At 37.9% G+C, this 15998-nt stretch overlaps 2 protein-coding genes across 10 annotated transcripts in view; one reads left to right on the top strand and one right to left on the bottom strand.

The window, feature by feature from the left end:
- MFN1 (mitofusin 1) overlaps positions 1–7441 on the top strand; it is a 47392-nt gene extending 39951 nt beyond the window's left edge. For all 3 annotated transcript variants that reach the window (XM_008266537.4, XM_070072480.1, XM_002716333.5), the window contains exons 15-18: positions 127–279; positions 1757–1953; positions 4090–4224; positions 6801–7441. In XM_008266537.4, coding sequence (XP_008264759.1) covers positions 127–279; positions 1757–1953; positions 4090–4224; positions 6801–6882 — 567 coding nt within the window. In that variant the 3' untranslated portion in view covers positions 6883–7441. The remainder of the gene's footprint in view (positions 1–126; positions 280–1756; positions 1954–4089; positions 4225–6800) is intronic.
- Positions 7442–10083: 2642 nt separating this feature from the next.
- Positions 10084–15998, bottom strand: part of GNB4 (G protein subunit beta 4) — a 79349-nt gene continuing 73434 nt past the window's right edge. For all 7 annotated transcript variants that reach the window (XM_002716441.5, XM_051859162.2, XM_051859161.2 and 4 more), the window contains one exon: positions 10084–14903. In XM_002716441.5, the coding sequence (XP_002716487.1) occupies positions 14797–14903 (107 nt within the window). In that variant the 3' untranslated portion in view covers positions 10084–14796. The remainder of the gene's footprint in view (positions 14904–15998) is intronic.

The following is a 15998-nucleotide window of genomic DNA, read 5'->3' as shown; positions in this document are numbered from 1 at the left end:
TATTATGATGTACTCATTATTTGGGAACATTTTATTCTGTAGATTTACTTTAGGAAATTAAATAATTTTACAGATATAAGTATTTCACATAAAGTTGTGTAATTTTTTTTCCTGCAAATTTATCAGCTTCCTAGATCTTTGGCTTCTACTCCCACTGCTCCTGCCAATCCAGGAATGCCAGATAATGCATCACAGGAAGAACTCATGGTTACCTTAATAACAGGATTAGCTTCTCTAACATCCAGAACTTCTATGGGCATTATTGTTGTTGGAGGAGTGGTAAGAAACATTACTTTTACTACAATTAAAATTTAAATTTTTGTAAAGCTGCTTGTTAGATCAGTTATTTTTATTTCTAGGATCTATAAAATGATAGGAAAATTTGTTAAAAGTAATGAATTAAAAAACTTCGAGAAGTCTAATTTTAAATTTTATGTATCTGTATCCATCTGTATATCTATATGCACAAATACATCTTTTGAAATACCACCAACTATCTAATCTTTAAAATAATGCTTCCTAATTATTTTCACATATTTGTACACTGGAGTGACATAAAAGGTCTAAGTGTTCTGTCTGGTATTTTCTGAATGTTGAGGGGATCTGTCTTGAAGCATTATTTATTAATGCATTTTTTTTTTTTAATTTATTTGAAAGGCAGGGAAACAGAATTCTTCCATCCAGCGGCTCACTTCCCAGTGCCTGAAACAACCTGGGCTGGACTAGGTCATAAAACAAGCACCCAGAACTCAAGCCTAGTCTCCCATGTGGTGGCAGGGACCCAAATACTTGTGCAGTCACCAATGCATCCCAGGATGCACATCCGCAAGAAGCTGTAATGGAGAGCACATCCAGGAATAGAACCTGGGCACTCTGATATGGGATGCAGGCAACTCTCGTATTTCTTAGTTTAAAATCATTCACCTAAAACAAATTTTTTTTTTTTTTTTTTTTTTTTTTTTTTTTTAAGATACATGAAATCAACTTAACAAATCTGGCAGGTTATAAAAGTTCTTGCCTGATATTTATGTGTGATCCCCTTTCAGCTGATAGAATTTTCATTAACTTCAGATTTTTTTATGGACAAAGAATATATTTCAGAAAATGGATCTGAAAGATGTATCAGGAGGGGCAAGCATTTGGTGCATCTAGAATTAATATGCACTTAGGAATCCCACATCCCAAATCACGGAGCCTGGTTTGAGTCCTGGCTACCCTGCTTCCTATCCAGCTTCCTGCTAATGCACCTGGGAAGGAAGCAGATGGCCTGAGTACTTGGGGCCCTGCTACCCATGTGGGAGAACAAAATGGCATTCCTGGCCTCTGGCTTTGGACTGGTCCAGACCTAGCTGTTATGGCCATTTGGGGATTGAACCAATGGATGAAAGATACCTCTCTGCCCTCACCCCTCCATCTCAATCCCTGGTTGCTCTGCTTTTTCAAATAAGTAAATATACAATTTCTTTTAAATTGAAGATTAGCAGTCAATTTTAATATTGACCACGGCCCAAGCACTTGTGCCATCTTCTGCTGCTGCTTTCCCAGGCACATTAGCAGAGTGCTGGGTTGGAAGTGGAACAGCTGGGACTTGAACCAGTGCTCATAGGGAATGCTAATGTGGCAGGTGGCAGCTTACTACTGATCTACAACACTGGCCTGCTACAATACCTTTTAATAATACTCCTAAGTGTTGTTTTGTTTTTTGTTTTTTGTTTTTTGTTTCATTCTCATTGTAAGCTATGACTTTATCTTACAGATTTGGAAAACTATAGGCTGGAAACTCGTATCTATTTCATTAAGTATGTATGGAGCTTTGTATCTTTATGAAAGGCTGACCTGGACAACCCGTGCCAAGGAGAGAGCCTTTAAACAGCAGTTTGTGAACTACGCAACTGAAAAACTGCAGATGATTGTTAGCTTCACGAGTGCAAACTGCAGCCACCAGGTGCAACAGTAAGTGGAAAGCTTATTATGGAGAATGAAATTTATTTTCACTGTTGCAGTCCCAGTTTATAAGTTTAAAAGTATTCTTAGATCTCAGGAGAATTACATAATAAATGCCTAGTTTTACTCAGTCTCTACTTTCCTACATCTTGAATATTTGTTTCATTGCTTTACTAAAAATATGTAGAGCATCAGTTAAATCAAGGCACATCATTCTGTGTTTGGATGCTGCTGAGAGCAGAACTTAAAAGTTCTGAGAACTCAAGATCATTGCAGTTTAATAGAAGAAATAATTATAGCACAAAGTAAAAGTAGTAATATGAAAAAGATAAAAGTGTTCTAATAATGTGGGACTCTAGAAGTTACTTAAACCAGAAAGGATACTGTTCAAAAAGGTGTTGTAGAGGAGAGGTAGCATATGAGATTGCAAAATAGGAAGATCAGAGAAAATCCTCCAAACCAGAAGCAAGAAGATGGGGGAAAGGAATGTGTATAAGAAGTTGGAGAGAAACATTCAGTATGGCAGATGTGGATATAAAGGCGGGGAGATGATACATCTGATCATAAACCTGACACTAGGGACCATGCCATTGTCTGTGTGTGTAGGAACTGGGAGGTGGACAATTACGAATCTGGGGTGATGAGCCATGAACACTTAACTCTAGAACAGATAACCTTGCAGTGATGTGTATAGAACGGTACAGACTAGGGAAACAGGAATTGCAGAGAGACTGAGCCTCAACTAGAAGAATTAAAGCAACATAGAACAGAAACAAAACACTAATGATTTGAGGAACCTGTTCAGTCATTCACCAGATATTTTCTTGTGTTCCTATTTTATATGATAGGTGTTTTTTATTTGTTTTTTTTGGTGTTTTTTGTTTGTTTTTTTGTTGTTGTTGTTGTTTTTTGTTTTTTTTTTTTTGGACAGGCAGAGTTAGAGAGACAGAGAGAAAGGTCTTCCTTCCGTTGGTTCACCCCCAAAATGGCTGCTAAGGCCGGTGCGCTGTGCCGATCCGAAGCCAGGAGCTTCCTCCTGGTCTCCTATGCGGGCGCAGGGATCCAAGCATTTGGGCCATTCTCCACTGCACTCCCGGGCCACAGCAGAGAGCTGGACTGGAAGAGGAGCAACCGGGACTAGAACCCGGGATGCCGGCGCTGCAGGCAGAGGATTAGCCAAGTGAGCCACGGCACCGGCCTATATGATAGTTTTAAATTTAGCTGATTTATATTAAGATAGATCTTTTCTCTAATGAAAATTCCTTGACTTCCAAAAGATATCAGCTGAGGCTCATATAAGTTAATGTAGCTTTCCACACTTGATCTTAGCCAAAAGGCCGAGAAGCGATAATGTAGCTTTCCATTTGCAATTTGTGTCATCAAACATTTATTGTCTACCATGTAACAGCTGTAATAGGAGTCACAGGAAATATAAAGTTGAAGATAAACTGATCCTTTTTCTTAGAGAACTTTACACTGATAGAAGCAGTCTCAAATAATTAAAATATACTAGCTGAATATTAATATTTAACAAAATATTAAAGGAATGAAACATGCTTCATTTGTCTAACTCTGGGATTTGGTGGAGGGAGAGAATGGAATGTAAAAAGACCATGAGAAAGATGAAGGTACACAGGAGAACAGTTGTAGGGAAGAAAGAATAATTTAACTGGGCTGAAGGTACACACATGCCAGTCATATTTTCGGTTGTAAAAAATGTCACGTAATGTTTGCCAAAGCTGATGTTGAAGCCAGCAGTCAAATTAAATGTAACTGTTAGTATTTTTGTCAGTAAAGGTCATTATTAAATTTTTTTTCTGTGCTGTTCTTGGCAATTTATTGTTTTATTGTTATACTTTTGAAGAAATATGCCCATCTGCATTTTTATGCATTATCCATGTTCAAAACCATACAGCAGAGGTAATAATACCCTCTTGAACATCTGTCTTGAGGCTACACAAAATTAAGCATACAGTCAATAAATAAACGAGTGCTATACCTTCTATCATACCACTACTCTTAGAAGTCTTTTATTCCTTATTATTTACATATTTATAAAAACTGTGTTCTCTTTAATATAAGGTTTACAATAAGGCTCATTCATTTTAGCAGATATTCATGATTGCTAATCAATTTTATTTTAAGAGAAATGGCTACCACTTTTGCTCGCCTGTGCCAACAAGTTGATATCACTCAAAGACATCTGGAAGAAGAAATTGCTAGGTTATCCAAAGAAATAGATCAGCTGGAGAAAATACAAAACAATTCAAAGCTTTTAAGGTATTCAATTTTTTTTTCTAATATAAAGATTTACTTACTGGTTTCATAACCAAAATATAAGTATGTAAGATCACAAATGAATTTGGATTAAAACTTAGCATTCATTGTTGGTTTAAATTACAATCTTCCAAATTTAACTCAGTATGTTTTGCAGTTTCAGTGGCATCTAATTTCAACAAGAGAACAAATACAAATGTAAATGAATTTTCATAGCTCTAAACTTCCTTTTGTTAAGGCTGTGTTAGTTCCCTTTCAGAACAGAGAATCTATTTAAAGTGAGTTTTAGGGCCTATATGTCCAACACCTATAACTTTTGTCATTATGGGATTGTTGAGTGTACTTAAATTTGAAGCAGTAAAAGTACACAAGATTTCCTAATTAAATGTGGATTTCTGGCTTACTATCATTTATTAAGGATCCTTTGGGGTCTAATATAATGGAGTGGGGGCAATAAGACTGGAAGTGTCCCCCTCAGGTCTTTACTTGGCAGTTCTCTCAGCTTTCTGGTTTGCCAGCATCTCTGGGAGAATTGTTAAGAATCACTTAATCTCTGCTGTTAGGTCCACAGCACATTCTACCTGAAATTGCCCATGTAAGAGCAGCTTAGTAGTCACTATCTATCCACATCACCCAAGTGAATTTTATGAATTTCATTGTTCATATTTTAAGTTAGATAAATACACTTTTCAAACTTGATAACTATATCCAAATTTTTTTTGGTCTTAGGTAAGTTTTTAAATGTTTTATTTGGTTATAAAAATGATAAGACAGATTATTGGGAAGTATTCTGATTTTGGCAGAACTGACTTGTATAAGCATGAATGGTTTGAATATTCTAAATCTAATTAATCATCTTTCTAGTAGGAAACATTTTAAAACAACTACTATAATATTTGAATCTCCATTGTTATAGATTAGGCAGTCACTTGGATAGAATTTAACATGCCTAATGCTTCAGGAGAGTTGCCTGCAGAAATATAGAAAGTGGGCTTAATGTCATATACACATTTAATTTGCATAACCTCAACCACATGTGCACAGTAATGAGACAAAATAAGACCCCCTTGTCGACATAGTATGAAAGAATGAGATACAAATTGGTATTATTCTGTCAGTTTTATTTCCAGTTCTCCTTTTTAAAAAAATATTTATTTATTTGAAAGAGTTACATAAAGGAAGAGACAGACTTTTTTAAATGATTTATTTGAAATTGTTAGAGAGGGAGAGACAGAGGAGAGCGATCTTCCATCCACTGGTTCACTCCCCAGATGGCCCCAACGACCAGGGCTGGGCCAGGCCAAAGCTAGGAGCTTCATCGGAGGTCTCCTACATGGGTGCAAGGGCCCCAAGCAATTGGGCCATTCTCTGCTGCTTCCCCAGACACATTAACAGGGAGCTGGATCAGAAATGGAGCAGCCAGGACTTGAACCCCTGCCTATATGGGATGCCAGCATTGCAGATGGTGGCTTAACCCATTGCACCACAGTGCTGACTAGAGAGAGACTTCTTCCATCCACTAGTTCACTCCCCAAATGGCTGCAAAGGCCAGGGCCAAAGTCAGGAGCCTGGAGCTTCTTCCAGGTCTCCACATGAGTACCGGAGCCTAAGGACTTGGGCCATTCTCTGCTGCTTTTCCAGGCACATTAGCAAGGAGCTGGATTGGAAGTGGAGCAGCTGGGTCTTGAACTAGCACACATATGGGATGCTGGTGTCACAGGTGTTGGCTTTACTTGCTACACCATAATTCAAGTCGCTCCATTTCTCCTTTCTTGTGGACATTTGACTGCATTAATACATATGAGTGTACTGTTTTGTTTTGTTTTTGTTTTTTTCAAAGATTATTTATTTGAAAGGCAGAGTTATGGAGAGGCAAAGATAGAGTGATCTTCATCTGCTGGTTCATACCCCAGATGGCTGCAACAGGCCTCAACAAGCTGCAATGACCAGGGCTAGGACAAGCAGAAGCCAGGAACTTGATCTGGGCCTCTTAAGTGGGTTAGGGGGCCAAGGACTGGGGCGATCCTCTGCTGCTTTCCTAGTGCATTAGAAGGAAGCTCAATCAGAAGTGGAGCAGCTGAGACACAAACTGACACCCACGTGGGATGCCAGCATTGTACGTGGTGGCTTAACCTGTTACATTGCAACATTGGCCCCACTTCTAGTGTTTTAAAGAACTGTATATTATCTCATCCCCTTTGACATCTACCAGCCACTTTGCATATACATAAAACCATTTATTCTCTATACTTTACTTAATGGCAATTTTCAAAGATAATCATGATTGTGTGTGAACTTCTATGCTAGGTGATGATTCTACTGTCTATTACACTTTCAATCTTATTAAAGTTTGTAACTTTTATTTTGGTGTAATTACTTTTAGGTCTGTGTTTACTGTAAAGCTACAATAGTACATATAATGAATACTTTAAAAAGGATTGGTAATAGATGAGTTTGAGTTCAGATAAATGTACCAGTAGCTAGCTAGTGAGTTTTTTTTTTATAGTGGAAGAAATGCATTTTTTTCATTGACCTTTATGATAACTAGATTGTTTCTTTCTTTTTTTTTTTTCAATTAGAAATAAAGCTGTTCAACTTGAAAATGAGCTGGAGAATTTTACTAAGCAGTTTCTGCATTCAAGCAATGAAGAAAAATCTTAACAGAGATTGCTTTGGTGTGACCATCATAGGAAATGGAACTTGGAAGAGTGGGACAGTTATTTTTATGAAATAATTGTAAACATGAATTATACTAATTGTACCTAAATAGCAAATCCCTGCTAGGTTCTGATAATGATCTATTTAGGGTATTTGCATTTCTGAAGAGTGTTGGGACAAGTCTTCAGTTTTAATTTGGGTATAGAAAAGGCTAAATCATTTTTGTTAAAATAATAAACCTTTTAAGATCAACAGAACCACCTGTGTGACCCCTGAGGGGTGGGGCCTTGAGCTCTCAATTAGGGCTTGCTTTGTTTTTGGTTCTGAAAAACTCTGCTTCCTGGCATCCAGGAGTTAGAGTATGACCCTTTCAGCTTTCTCAAAACTGGTTTTTGATGCTGTCTTTAATGGAAATAGTCACTTTCTTGTTTTGTTTTATAAACTGCATTGCTCTGTGAAGGAGTGTGGGATGTTCTTGATTGTATCATTTTTGCAAGTTACAATCCCTTCTGTTTTGGCAGGTATGTAAACCACTAATAAATGCTGTTTTTATTCCCTTTAAGCCTGGTGTAAAACAGTATAAAGGTTCATTATTATAGTCACTTATAAAAATATTTGTATCTAAATAATTTTTGACCTGTTTTTGAAGAAATATTCTCAGTTTTGCTCCAGTTACGCTTCCTGTAAGGAGAGCTTTTCTATCTCAGATTTAGGAGTGAAGTCTGAAATGATAGAAATAGCCAAAGATACAGGAGGTCTGAGTTTTGGATAACAACAGTGATGGTTAAAAGTTATTCTTCAGCAGGCATTTGCTGAATTGTACTCCATTTTAGGTCTTTAATTGTATGAATTTATCAGGGCTCCATTAAATTGTTACTGTATTTTTTACCTCAATGAAAAGTTTGTGAGTTCAAGTATCCTATTTGCTTCTGTATTAAAATATATTGAACTTGAATGGAAATACTGAAAAAAAAAAAAAAAAAAAAGACATTCTAGCCCCTTGTTGCACAAAATACAGGACCACCAGATCAGCATCACCCAGACACTTGTTAGAAATGCATAGTACATTGGCTGGCGCTGATCTCACTAAGCTAATCCTCCCCTTGTGGCGCCGGCACACCGGGTTCTAGTCCCGGTCGGGGCACCGGTTCTGTCCGGTTGCCCTCTTCCAGGCCAGCTCTCTGCTGTGGCCTGGGAAGGTAGTGGAGGATAGCCCAAGTCCTTGGGCCCTGCACCCGCATGGATGACCAGGAGGAAGCACCTGACTCCTGGCTTCAGATTGGCACAGTGCGCTGGCTGTAACAGTCATCTGAGAGGTGAACCAATGGAAGGAAGACCTTTCTCTAACTCTGTCAAAAAAAAAATTTAAAAAAAAAAAATGCATAGTACATTTGGCCAAGTACAGTTTATGCTTCCTTGTTATGGGAGGATAAAATTTCAGGCTTTTAAAGATACTCAATACTTCCTTTTCTGTGCCTTTTAAGGTTCTTGGATGCTAGTTAAGTCTTTTTAGAACAGGTGCAACTTTTATTTTTAAAGATATTTTAAGGAGAAAATAACTTAGGCCACAAAAGTCTTTCAAAAATAACTGTTTTTATGCAAATCATATTAGGAAGCAGTATACAAATTCAACTACAACTGGTTATTTTTAGCTTTTTTTTGCTCATATAGGTCACCAACAAGTGAGATTAGATGACAACGGCAACATGAAAAACAATGTCTAAGACTGGGAATTACTAATTTACGTTACAAATTCAAGACCTTAACCTCTTTACAAATGTGAACTTTGAAGTCACAGAGTGGTCTGGTGTCACATTAGTACAGTGCAGTAGTTCTCAAAGTTTGGTCTCTGGGTCATGAGTATCACTTTCTAAGAAGTGTAGGTTCTTGGGTATCAGCCCTGACTTACAGTCTCAGAGACGCTAAACTAATGTTTTAAGAAGCTTTCCAGCTAATCTGATTCATGCTAAAATTCGTAAATCACTGGTATGGTGACTCTGGTATAGTACATTTTCCATCACTAGTGTGAATGTCATTCCATCTGATCAAGTTTGAAAATGTATGAATGTTGGAAATGGAACACTAAAATAATGAAACCCAATTCTTCTGGCAGGATTTAAATGCATCTGTGAGCAGGCCAATAGAAATTATGTAATTGCAACTGACATAGTTCTGCACATATACTTGATTGTTTACTATATTTGTTTGCAGGGTTATTTATACACTTTGTATAATCTTTATACAGAACTTTTTTATAAGTATGCAAGGTGAAAATAAAAACCTATTTGCCTAATAGTTGATAAATGTAGCATTTATACTAGTATTAATAGTGAGTTTTAATCTTTCTTAATCATTTTTAGGGTAGGCATATAAGCTATGTTGAGTGGACTGGCTCATTTGATTGTGCTACTGTTGTGTAGTTCTGGTCATGTACTTAAAGGGTAAGTAAAAGTTTCATACACCAATCCTTAGTTTGTAAACAGGCTACCATTGGAGGAACATATTTTTGAGAGTATATAACTAGTATTCTTCCTTGGAAAAATAGAACATTATCTAAAATGCCTCATTCATTCTTCCCCAAGATTATGATAAAAGAACATAAGAATGTTTTAGCAATACCATAAGCAGAATTGGCTATAAGAGAGCTCTATAAGGGAATAAAGATTTTTGCTTTTTATGAAAATCAGGCTTTATATTAATAAGCTAGAAGGGCAGGTGTTTGGAACAGCAAGTATGATGCTGCTTTGGATGCCTGCATCCCATATCAGAGTGCCAGGTTCAAGTCCCAGCTCTACTTCCATCTTCCTGCTAATATGCACCCTGGGAGACAGCAAGTGATGGCTCAAGTACTTAGGTCCCTGCCACCCATGTATGAGACATGGATTGAGTTCCCAGCTCCTGGCTTTGGCCTGGCCCACCCTGGCTGTGGTAGAAATTTGAGGAGTGAACTAGTGAATGGAAGATCTCTTTCAAATAGAATAAAAAATAAAAATAAGCTAGAAGTTTACAGTCTGAAAGGATGGGTTAGTAGTACTCCAAGCTGTTCTTTGCTTATACAGCCTATTCATTTTTTATGGTGGAAAAAAAAAAAAACTGTTTAGATAAAGGAATTGGGACAGAGCATGAAATACTGGGCTTGAAGTTTTGTGACTTAATTTTTAAAATAAATCATATTGAAATTGACTTAAAAATGCTACAGTGAAATCAGGTTAAAAAGTACTTTATTGATTACAATATCAATTCACAGCAACATTTCACAAAGTAACTGTACAAATGAGTCGATCACTGTGTAAGAAAGATCCAATAACACTGTTAATCATGATCCAAGTCTGTATTGTATAGTTTAAAGCTTTTATAGGAACTTTAAGAGCTTTATCATGTTTACCTTTTCTGTAATTATATAATTGACTTTCATAGTCAGTTGGCCACAAGTGTATTAAAATCATATTCTAGGTGAAAAAAACTTTCAAAATGCTGAAAATGTTAACTTTAATAACACTTAGATGTGGATGCCTTTGGATAAGGTAATGCAACTGTTCAGATGCTTCTTTGAAGAGAGAAAATGACAGGATAAAAGCACCATTGTGTAAGACAGAACAGGCTTTAAATATCTACTAGTATATCATTAAAGTTCTGTTAATTAAAAAATATTTAGTTGAGTACATTTAAAACCAGATAAGCTGCATTATCATAACTATTTTATAAAATCAGTGATTGGATTTAAGAAAACTGACTTTTAGGAAATCTGACATGCAAACATTTGCTAGATACAATATGTACTATCAATCTGACTAATAATTTACTTTTTAAAACAGAATGCTGGCCAGCGCCGCGGCTCACTAGGCTAAGCCTCCGCCTGCGGCGCCAGCCACCCGGGTTCTAGACCCGGTTGGGGTGCTGGTTCTGTCCCGGTTGCTCCTCTTCCAGTCCAACTCTCTGCTGTGGCCGGAGAGGGCAGTGGAGGATGGCCCAAGTCCTTGGGCCCTGCACCCGCATGGGAGACCAGGAGGAAGCACCTGGCTCCTGGCTTCGGGTCGGCACAGTGCGCCGGCCACAGCATGCCGGCAGTAGCGGCCACTTAGGGGGTGAACCAATGGAAAAAGGAAGACCTGTCTCTAACTCTGCCTGTCAAAAAAAAAAAAATCATAAAAAAATGAACAGAATGCTAGCTTAGCCATTCTATAACTCATTTTAATGAGTACCTATTATTGTAACCAGTAGTTTTTAAATGCCGATTTTTTCATTCTGCTACTTTTTCTCATAAGATGGTCTAACCTGTGGCTGGCTCTTAAAAATTCCAGCAGGATGGCTGGCGCCGCGGCTCACTAGGCTAATCCTCCGCCTGCGGTGCCAGCACCCCGGGTTCTAGTCCTGGTTGGGGCGCTGGTTCTGTCCTGGTTGCTCCTCTTCCCTTCCAGCTCTCTGCTGTCGCCCGGGAGTGCAGTGGAGGATGGCCCAAGTGCTTGGGCCCTGCACCCGCATGGGAGACCAGGAGGAAGCACCTGGCTCCTGGCTTCAGATGGGCACAGCACACCGGCCATAGTAGCCATTTGGGGGGTGAACCAACGGAAAGGAGACCTTTCTCTCTGTCTCTCTAACTCTGCCTGTCACCAAAAAAAAAAAAAAAAAAAAAAAAAAAAAAAAAAAAAAAAAAAAAAATTACAGCAGGAGGTAAGAAATAGTTTAAAATTTTTGCTCTTTACTATGACGAAAGCGAAAGGGGAAGCTGAACAGAGTACTTAACTAAAGGATTTTTAAAAGTCCTGATAGACACTTAAGATCCTAAAAGAACATCTTCACTTTTCTAAAGGGGGTTGTTTAAACAAGTTACACACATAAACAAGCCACAACTATTCAACTGTGTTATAGTTTAAAATCCAAGACATTCACATCATGGCATCAATTTCTCTGAAGTCTCAACTGAAATCAGAATTGTTGTAGAATATTGGAACGCAGTCTTCAGCAAATATGAAAACTGTTTTGTCACTGGAGAAGTCAGGATCCATTTTTCTTAATAGGTGGGTTAACTTTAAAGTTCTTAACATACTCCCAAAGTACTGACATCCAGTATTTCAAGAAATCTAGTTTACTATCCTCATGCAATACTGATCAGTTCATCTGTCTAATCTGAAATGAGAATTACCTACTAGCCCTCTTGCTGTTGAAATACTAGGCCCAGGGCCGGTGCTGTGTTATAGCAGGTAAAGCCATTGCCTGAAGCGCCAGCATCCCAGATGGGCATAGGTTCGAGACCTGGCTGTTCCACTTCCAACCCAGCTCTCTGCTATGGCCTGGGAAAGCAGTGGAAGATGGCCCAAGTCCTTGAGCCCCTGCACCTGTGGGAGACCCGGAAGAAGCTTCTAGCTCCTGGCTTCGATCGGCCCAGGTACGGTTACTGTGGCCATTTGGGGAGTGAACCAGCAGATGGAAGACTCTCTCTGCCTCTCTAACTCTTTCAAATAAATACATAAATCTTAAAAGCAAAGACTTGGGCCTAGTATTTTTTTTATGAAGATGATGTGTGTAATCATAATAAATTTGAGCTAAGGGTGTGCCCTGCATAATGTTGCCAGAAACGAGGCCTGTCTGTCCAAGTGGAGGAATTATCCTTGCTGGTAGCAAGAATTTCTTTCTTGATCAGATTTCTGTGATGATTTACAGGACTGCAAGGGGACCACTTTGTTTTAGAACAGAATGTATGCCTTTATAATACTCTGTCAGATCTCAAGACACTACTCTGATGTGGTATAGAGTCTACAAATCATTTTACTGAGGCATGATATATTTTTTCTTGTAAGGTAAAGAATAATCAATTAGCTGAACTTCAACTGCACACAAATACATTTAGCAACTGGTACTTCTAGCACTAGAAAGCAAAGGTTAGACTAGTAAAGTCATTAATGTAGTGATGAGGTACTTTTTCACTGTTTGCTCATGTGTATAATGATCCACAAGTGTTCCACAGCTGCTACTTTATAGCAGTCTACTACATAATTATAGGAATTGCTTTAAGTTCCTCTCTACATGTCATTTCAAAATATATTAAGATCATAAAATTACTATTTTCTGCATGCCTCTTTGACTATCTTGTTACTACAGTAACTTTTAAATAGAAGAGGTACTCATATCAACTTGTTTTTACACATAACAGAAGTGTTTTTCAACAGGATTTTGAAATTAATCGCTGAAATACACAGCAGGCTTTGACTACCACTGCTTCCTTTACAGAAATGAGTATGTTTCTTTACAATATTCTTGCCTTATCTCAAAGTACTGCTTTTTATGAAGTGATATCGAGTCCAGAAATAAGCATTAATTGCAAAATTCATAGATATCTTAACCACAATATAAATATACATTCACACCTGCCATTTACAGTGTTCTGTTTTGACTTATATCTTCATTTGCCTTTATCCATTTTACTCCCGTATCAACTTGACCTTAATAAAACTTTGATCAACTGTATTGAAGTCAGTCTAAGTATTACCACACTCACAATATAAAGATGAAAACAGATAAAGTTTGGGAGTGTTTAGGTTAGGGTTATGGTGATCAGAAGTTAGCAGACCTATCTGAACATAACTTACACAGTTCATTAAGTTACAAAATGCAATGCATTTCTTGATATCAGAATAACCTATGACTTTATCGTCAAGCAAGGCTAACAGTCTTATATTATTCTTCAGATTTATTTGTAAAAGAACATCCAAGACAAGTATCCTTGTTTAAATTAGGGGACAAGAGTCATTCTAATAATTGACATTATACCACTGACAAGAAATATGGGTACATTCAGATCTAGGCATAGTTTGAAGCAGAACCACTTAGAAACTGGTATTTTGTGCTAATAATTAATAAAGAAGAGTAAAAAGCATAAATGTTTCACTTTAAGAAACTTGAAAACATACTTTTAAATCAATTCAGCTCTTATAGTACATAAACATAAAATTCAGAAACCCACCTTACTAACAATTAAAAGAAATCCGTACCAGCAATTGGTTAGAGTTTTTACTCTTCTTTGAAAAATGTAACACTGTCACACTCTATTTCCTATCTAGATGTGTATTGGTAGAGAACATTAGGAAAGATTCTTCAGATGCAAGGAAAATCCAAATATTTATTAAACTTCTGAAATACAAGTATGCTGTACACGCTTAGTTCTGGAATATGAAATCAGTAGGGAATCCTGCTATGTAGAGGGCTGCTCAAACTGACAACTGATCATAACTAGCCTTCTAAACAAGAATTACTTATCTACTATTAACTATTTATTCACATAGTACATTCTAGTGAAATTTCTTATGTGTGTCTAAAATATCAGAGTGAAATCTTAATTCTCTGGCCTTCGGATTATCTGTCCCCTCATGGGACTGAAAATGAGCACTACTTTAGATGGAGTATGCAAGGGAAGTGCAGGAAACTCAGTACTCTGCAGAGGTTCCTGGCCTGTGGACACTCAAACATTCAACAACCAGGATCTCTTTCTAAAGGAATGTCACAATTCAGGCAGACGGTCTTCAAACTTAGGTACACACATACAGAACATTCCATCTACTACCGTGACATCTTGTATATACAAAGTTAGAAATGTAGTTCTTGAGAAATGAAAACACAATGACAAGCTGCAAAAATGTATACATTCTGTTCTACACAAAACACTCATTACAAGCAAAGATTCCAGAAGGTTAAATTAACTCAAATTAACACACTGGTCCTTTTGATCTTAGCAGATATCTTTGCCTCCCATCCCCCACACTGTTTTTGTACTTTACTGAAAGCTTTTTGTGTGTAATAGTCTCAATAGAAAAATCTTTACCTGCAAATATAAGGTAGGATTTTCTTTTTTCACAGCTATAGGCTGTAGCACTCAATTCTCCAGATATCAGTGGAGAACACAAAATAGGTAAGACCACACTATTAATTCCAGATTCTAAGAAAACTGTCCCAAGAGCCTGTTGCCACAGCCATGCCATCGTCGGTTACACCTAAACAGCTGACACGGTTGTCATGACCAGCAAGCACACCTGAAAAAAGGTATAAAATGTTAGCAACTATAGAGTTTTAGAATTAAACAAATGCATACGTTAAACATCTAGATGGTATTTAAAAACAAATGGAGTCCTCTGAAATAAGGAGAGAGCTGGACATGTATGTAAAAGGTAATCTTGTATTACTTAAAATGATATACATCAGAAATTAGTTTTTAATTTTTGAAAAATCACTTAAAATATTAACAACGTACTTTATTTGAAAGTTATAGAGAGTCTGGGAGAGACAGGTCTTCCATTTGATGGTTTATTCCCCAAATGGCCACAATGGCTGGGGCTGGGGCTGGGCCAGACCAAAGCCGGAGCCATGAACTCTATCTGGGTCTCTCACGTGGGTGCAGGGACCCAAGGACTAGGACTATCTGTTTTTGCTTTCCCAGGCACACTAGCAAGGAGCTGGACTAGAAATGGAGCAGCCGGGAATTGAAAAGGTACCCACATAAGATGCTGGTGTCACAGGCAGTGGCTCAACCCGTTACACCACAAAACGGCATTTTTTCTTTTTGTAAGATTTATTTTTGAGAGGTTAGAAAGAAAGGCTTGGGGGGTGGGGGATCAGTCTTCCATCTGCTGGTTCATTCCCTAAAAGACCGCAACTGCTGGGGCTGGGCCAATCTGAAGCTAAGAACCAGGAGATTCTTCCGGGTCTCCCACGTGGCTGCAGGGGCCCAGAGACTTAGGCCACCTTCCACTGCATTCCCAGGCTACAGCAGAGAGCTGGATCAGAAGTGGAGAATCTGGGACCTGCCATATGGGGTGCTGGCACTACAGGCAGAGGCTTAACCTACTACGTCATAGTGCTGGTCCCTCTTCCCCCAATTAAGCTTTCTTACATGAGAACAGACAGATGTATATTCCACATCTCTAATAAGTTCCTGGTATTCCACATTTTGCTATTGGATCATGCTATTTTTAACAAAAAATTTTTAATGAATTTCAATGAAGTTGTCTTTTTCCACCACGATAAACAAAAATGAAAGCATGAAGTTGCCTTACATCACCACTTCCAAAATTACTGACATTATCTACTTTCTTCTGCAATCCCCCAATCACTGTGTTGGTTACAATTTC

This window comes from Oryctolagus cuniculus, chromosome 4 (genome assembly GCF_964237555.1).
Source record: "Oryctolagus cuniculus chromosome 4, mOryCun1.1, whole genome shotgun sequence".
Classification (NCBI taxonomy): domain Eukaryota; kingdom Metazoa; phylum Chordata; class Mammalia; order Lagomorpha; family Leporidae; genus Oryctolagus; species Oryctolagus cuniculus.
Note: the sequence above shows the minus strand (reverse complement) of the source record. Positions and strands in the feature narration are given on the sequence as shown.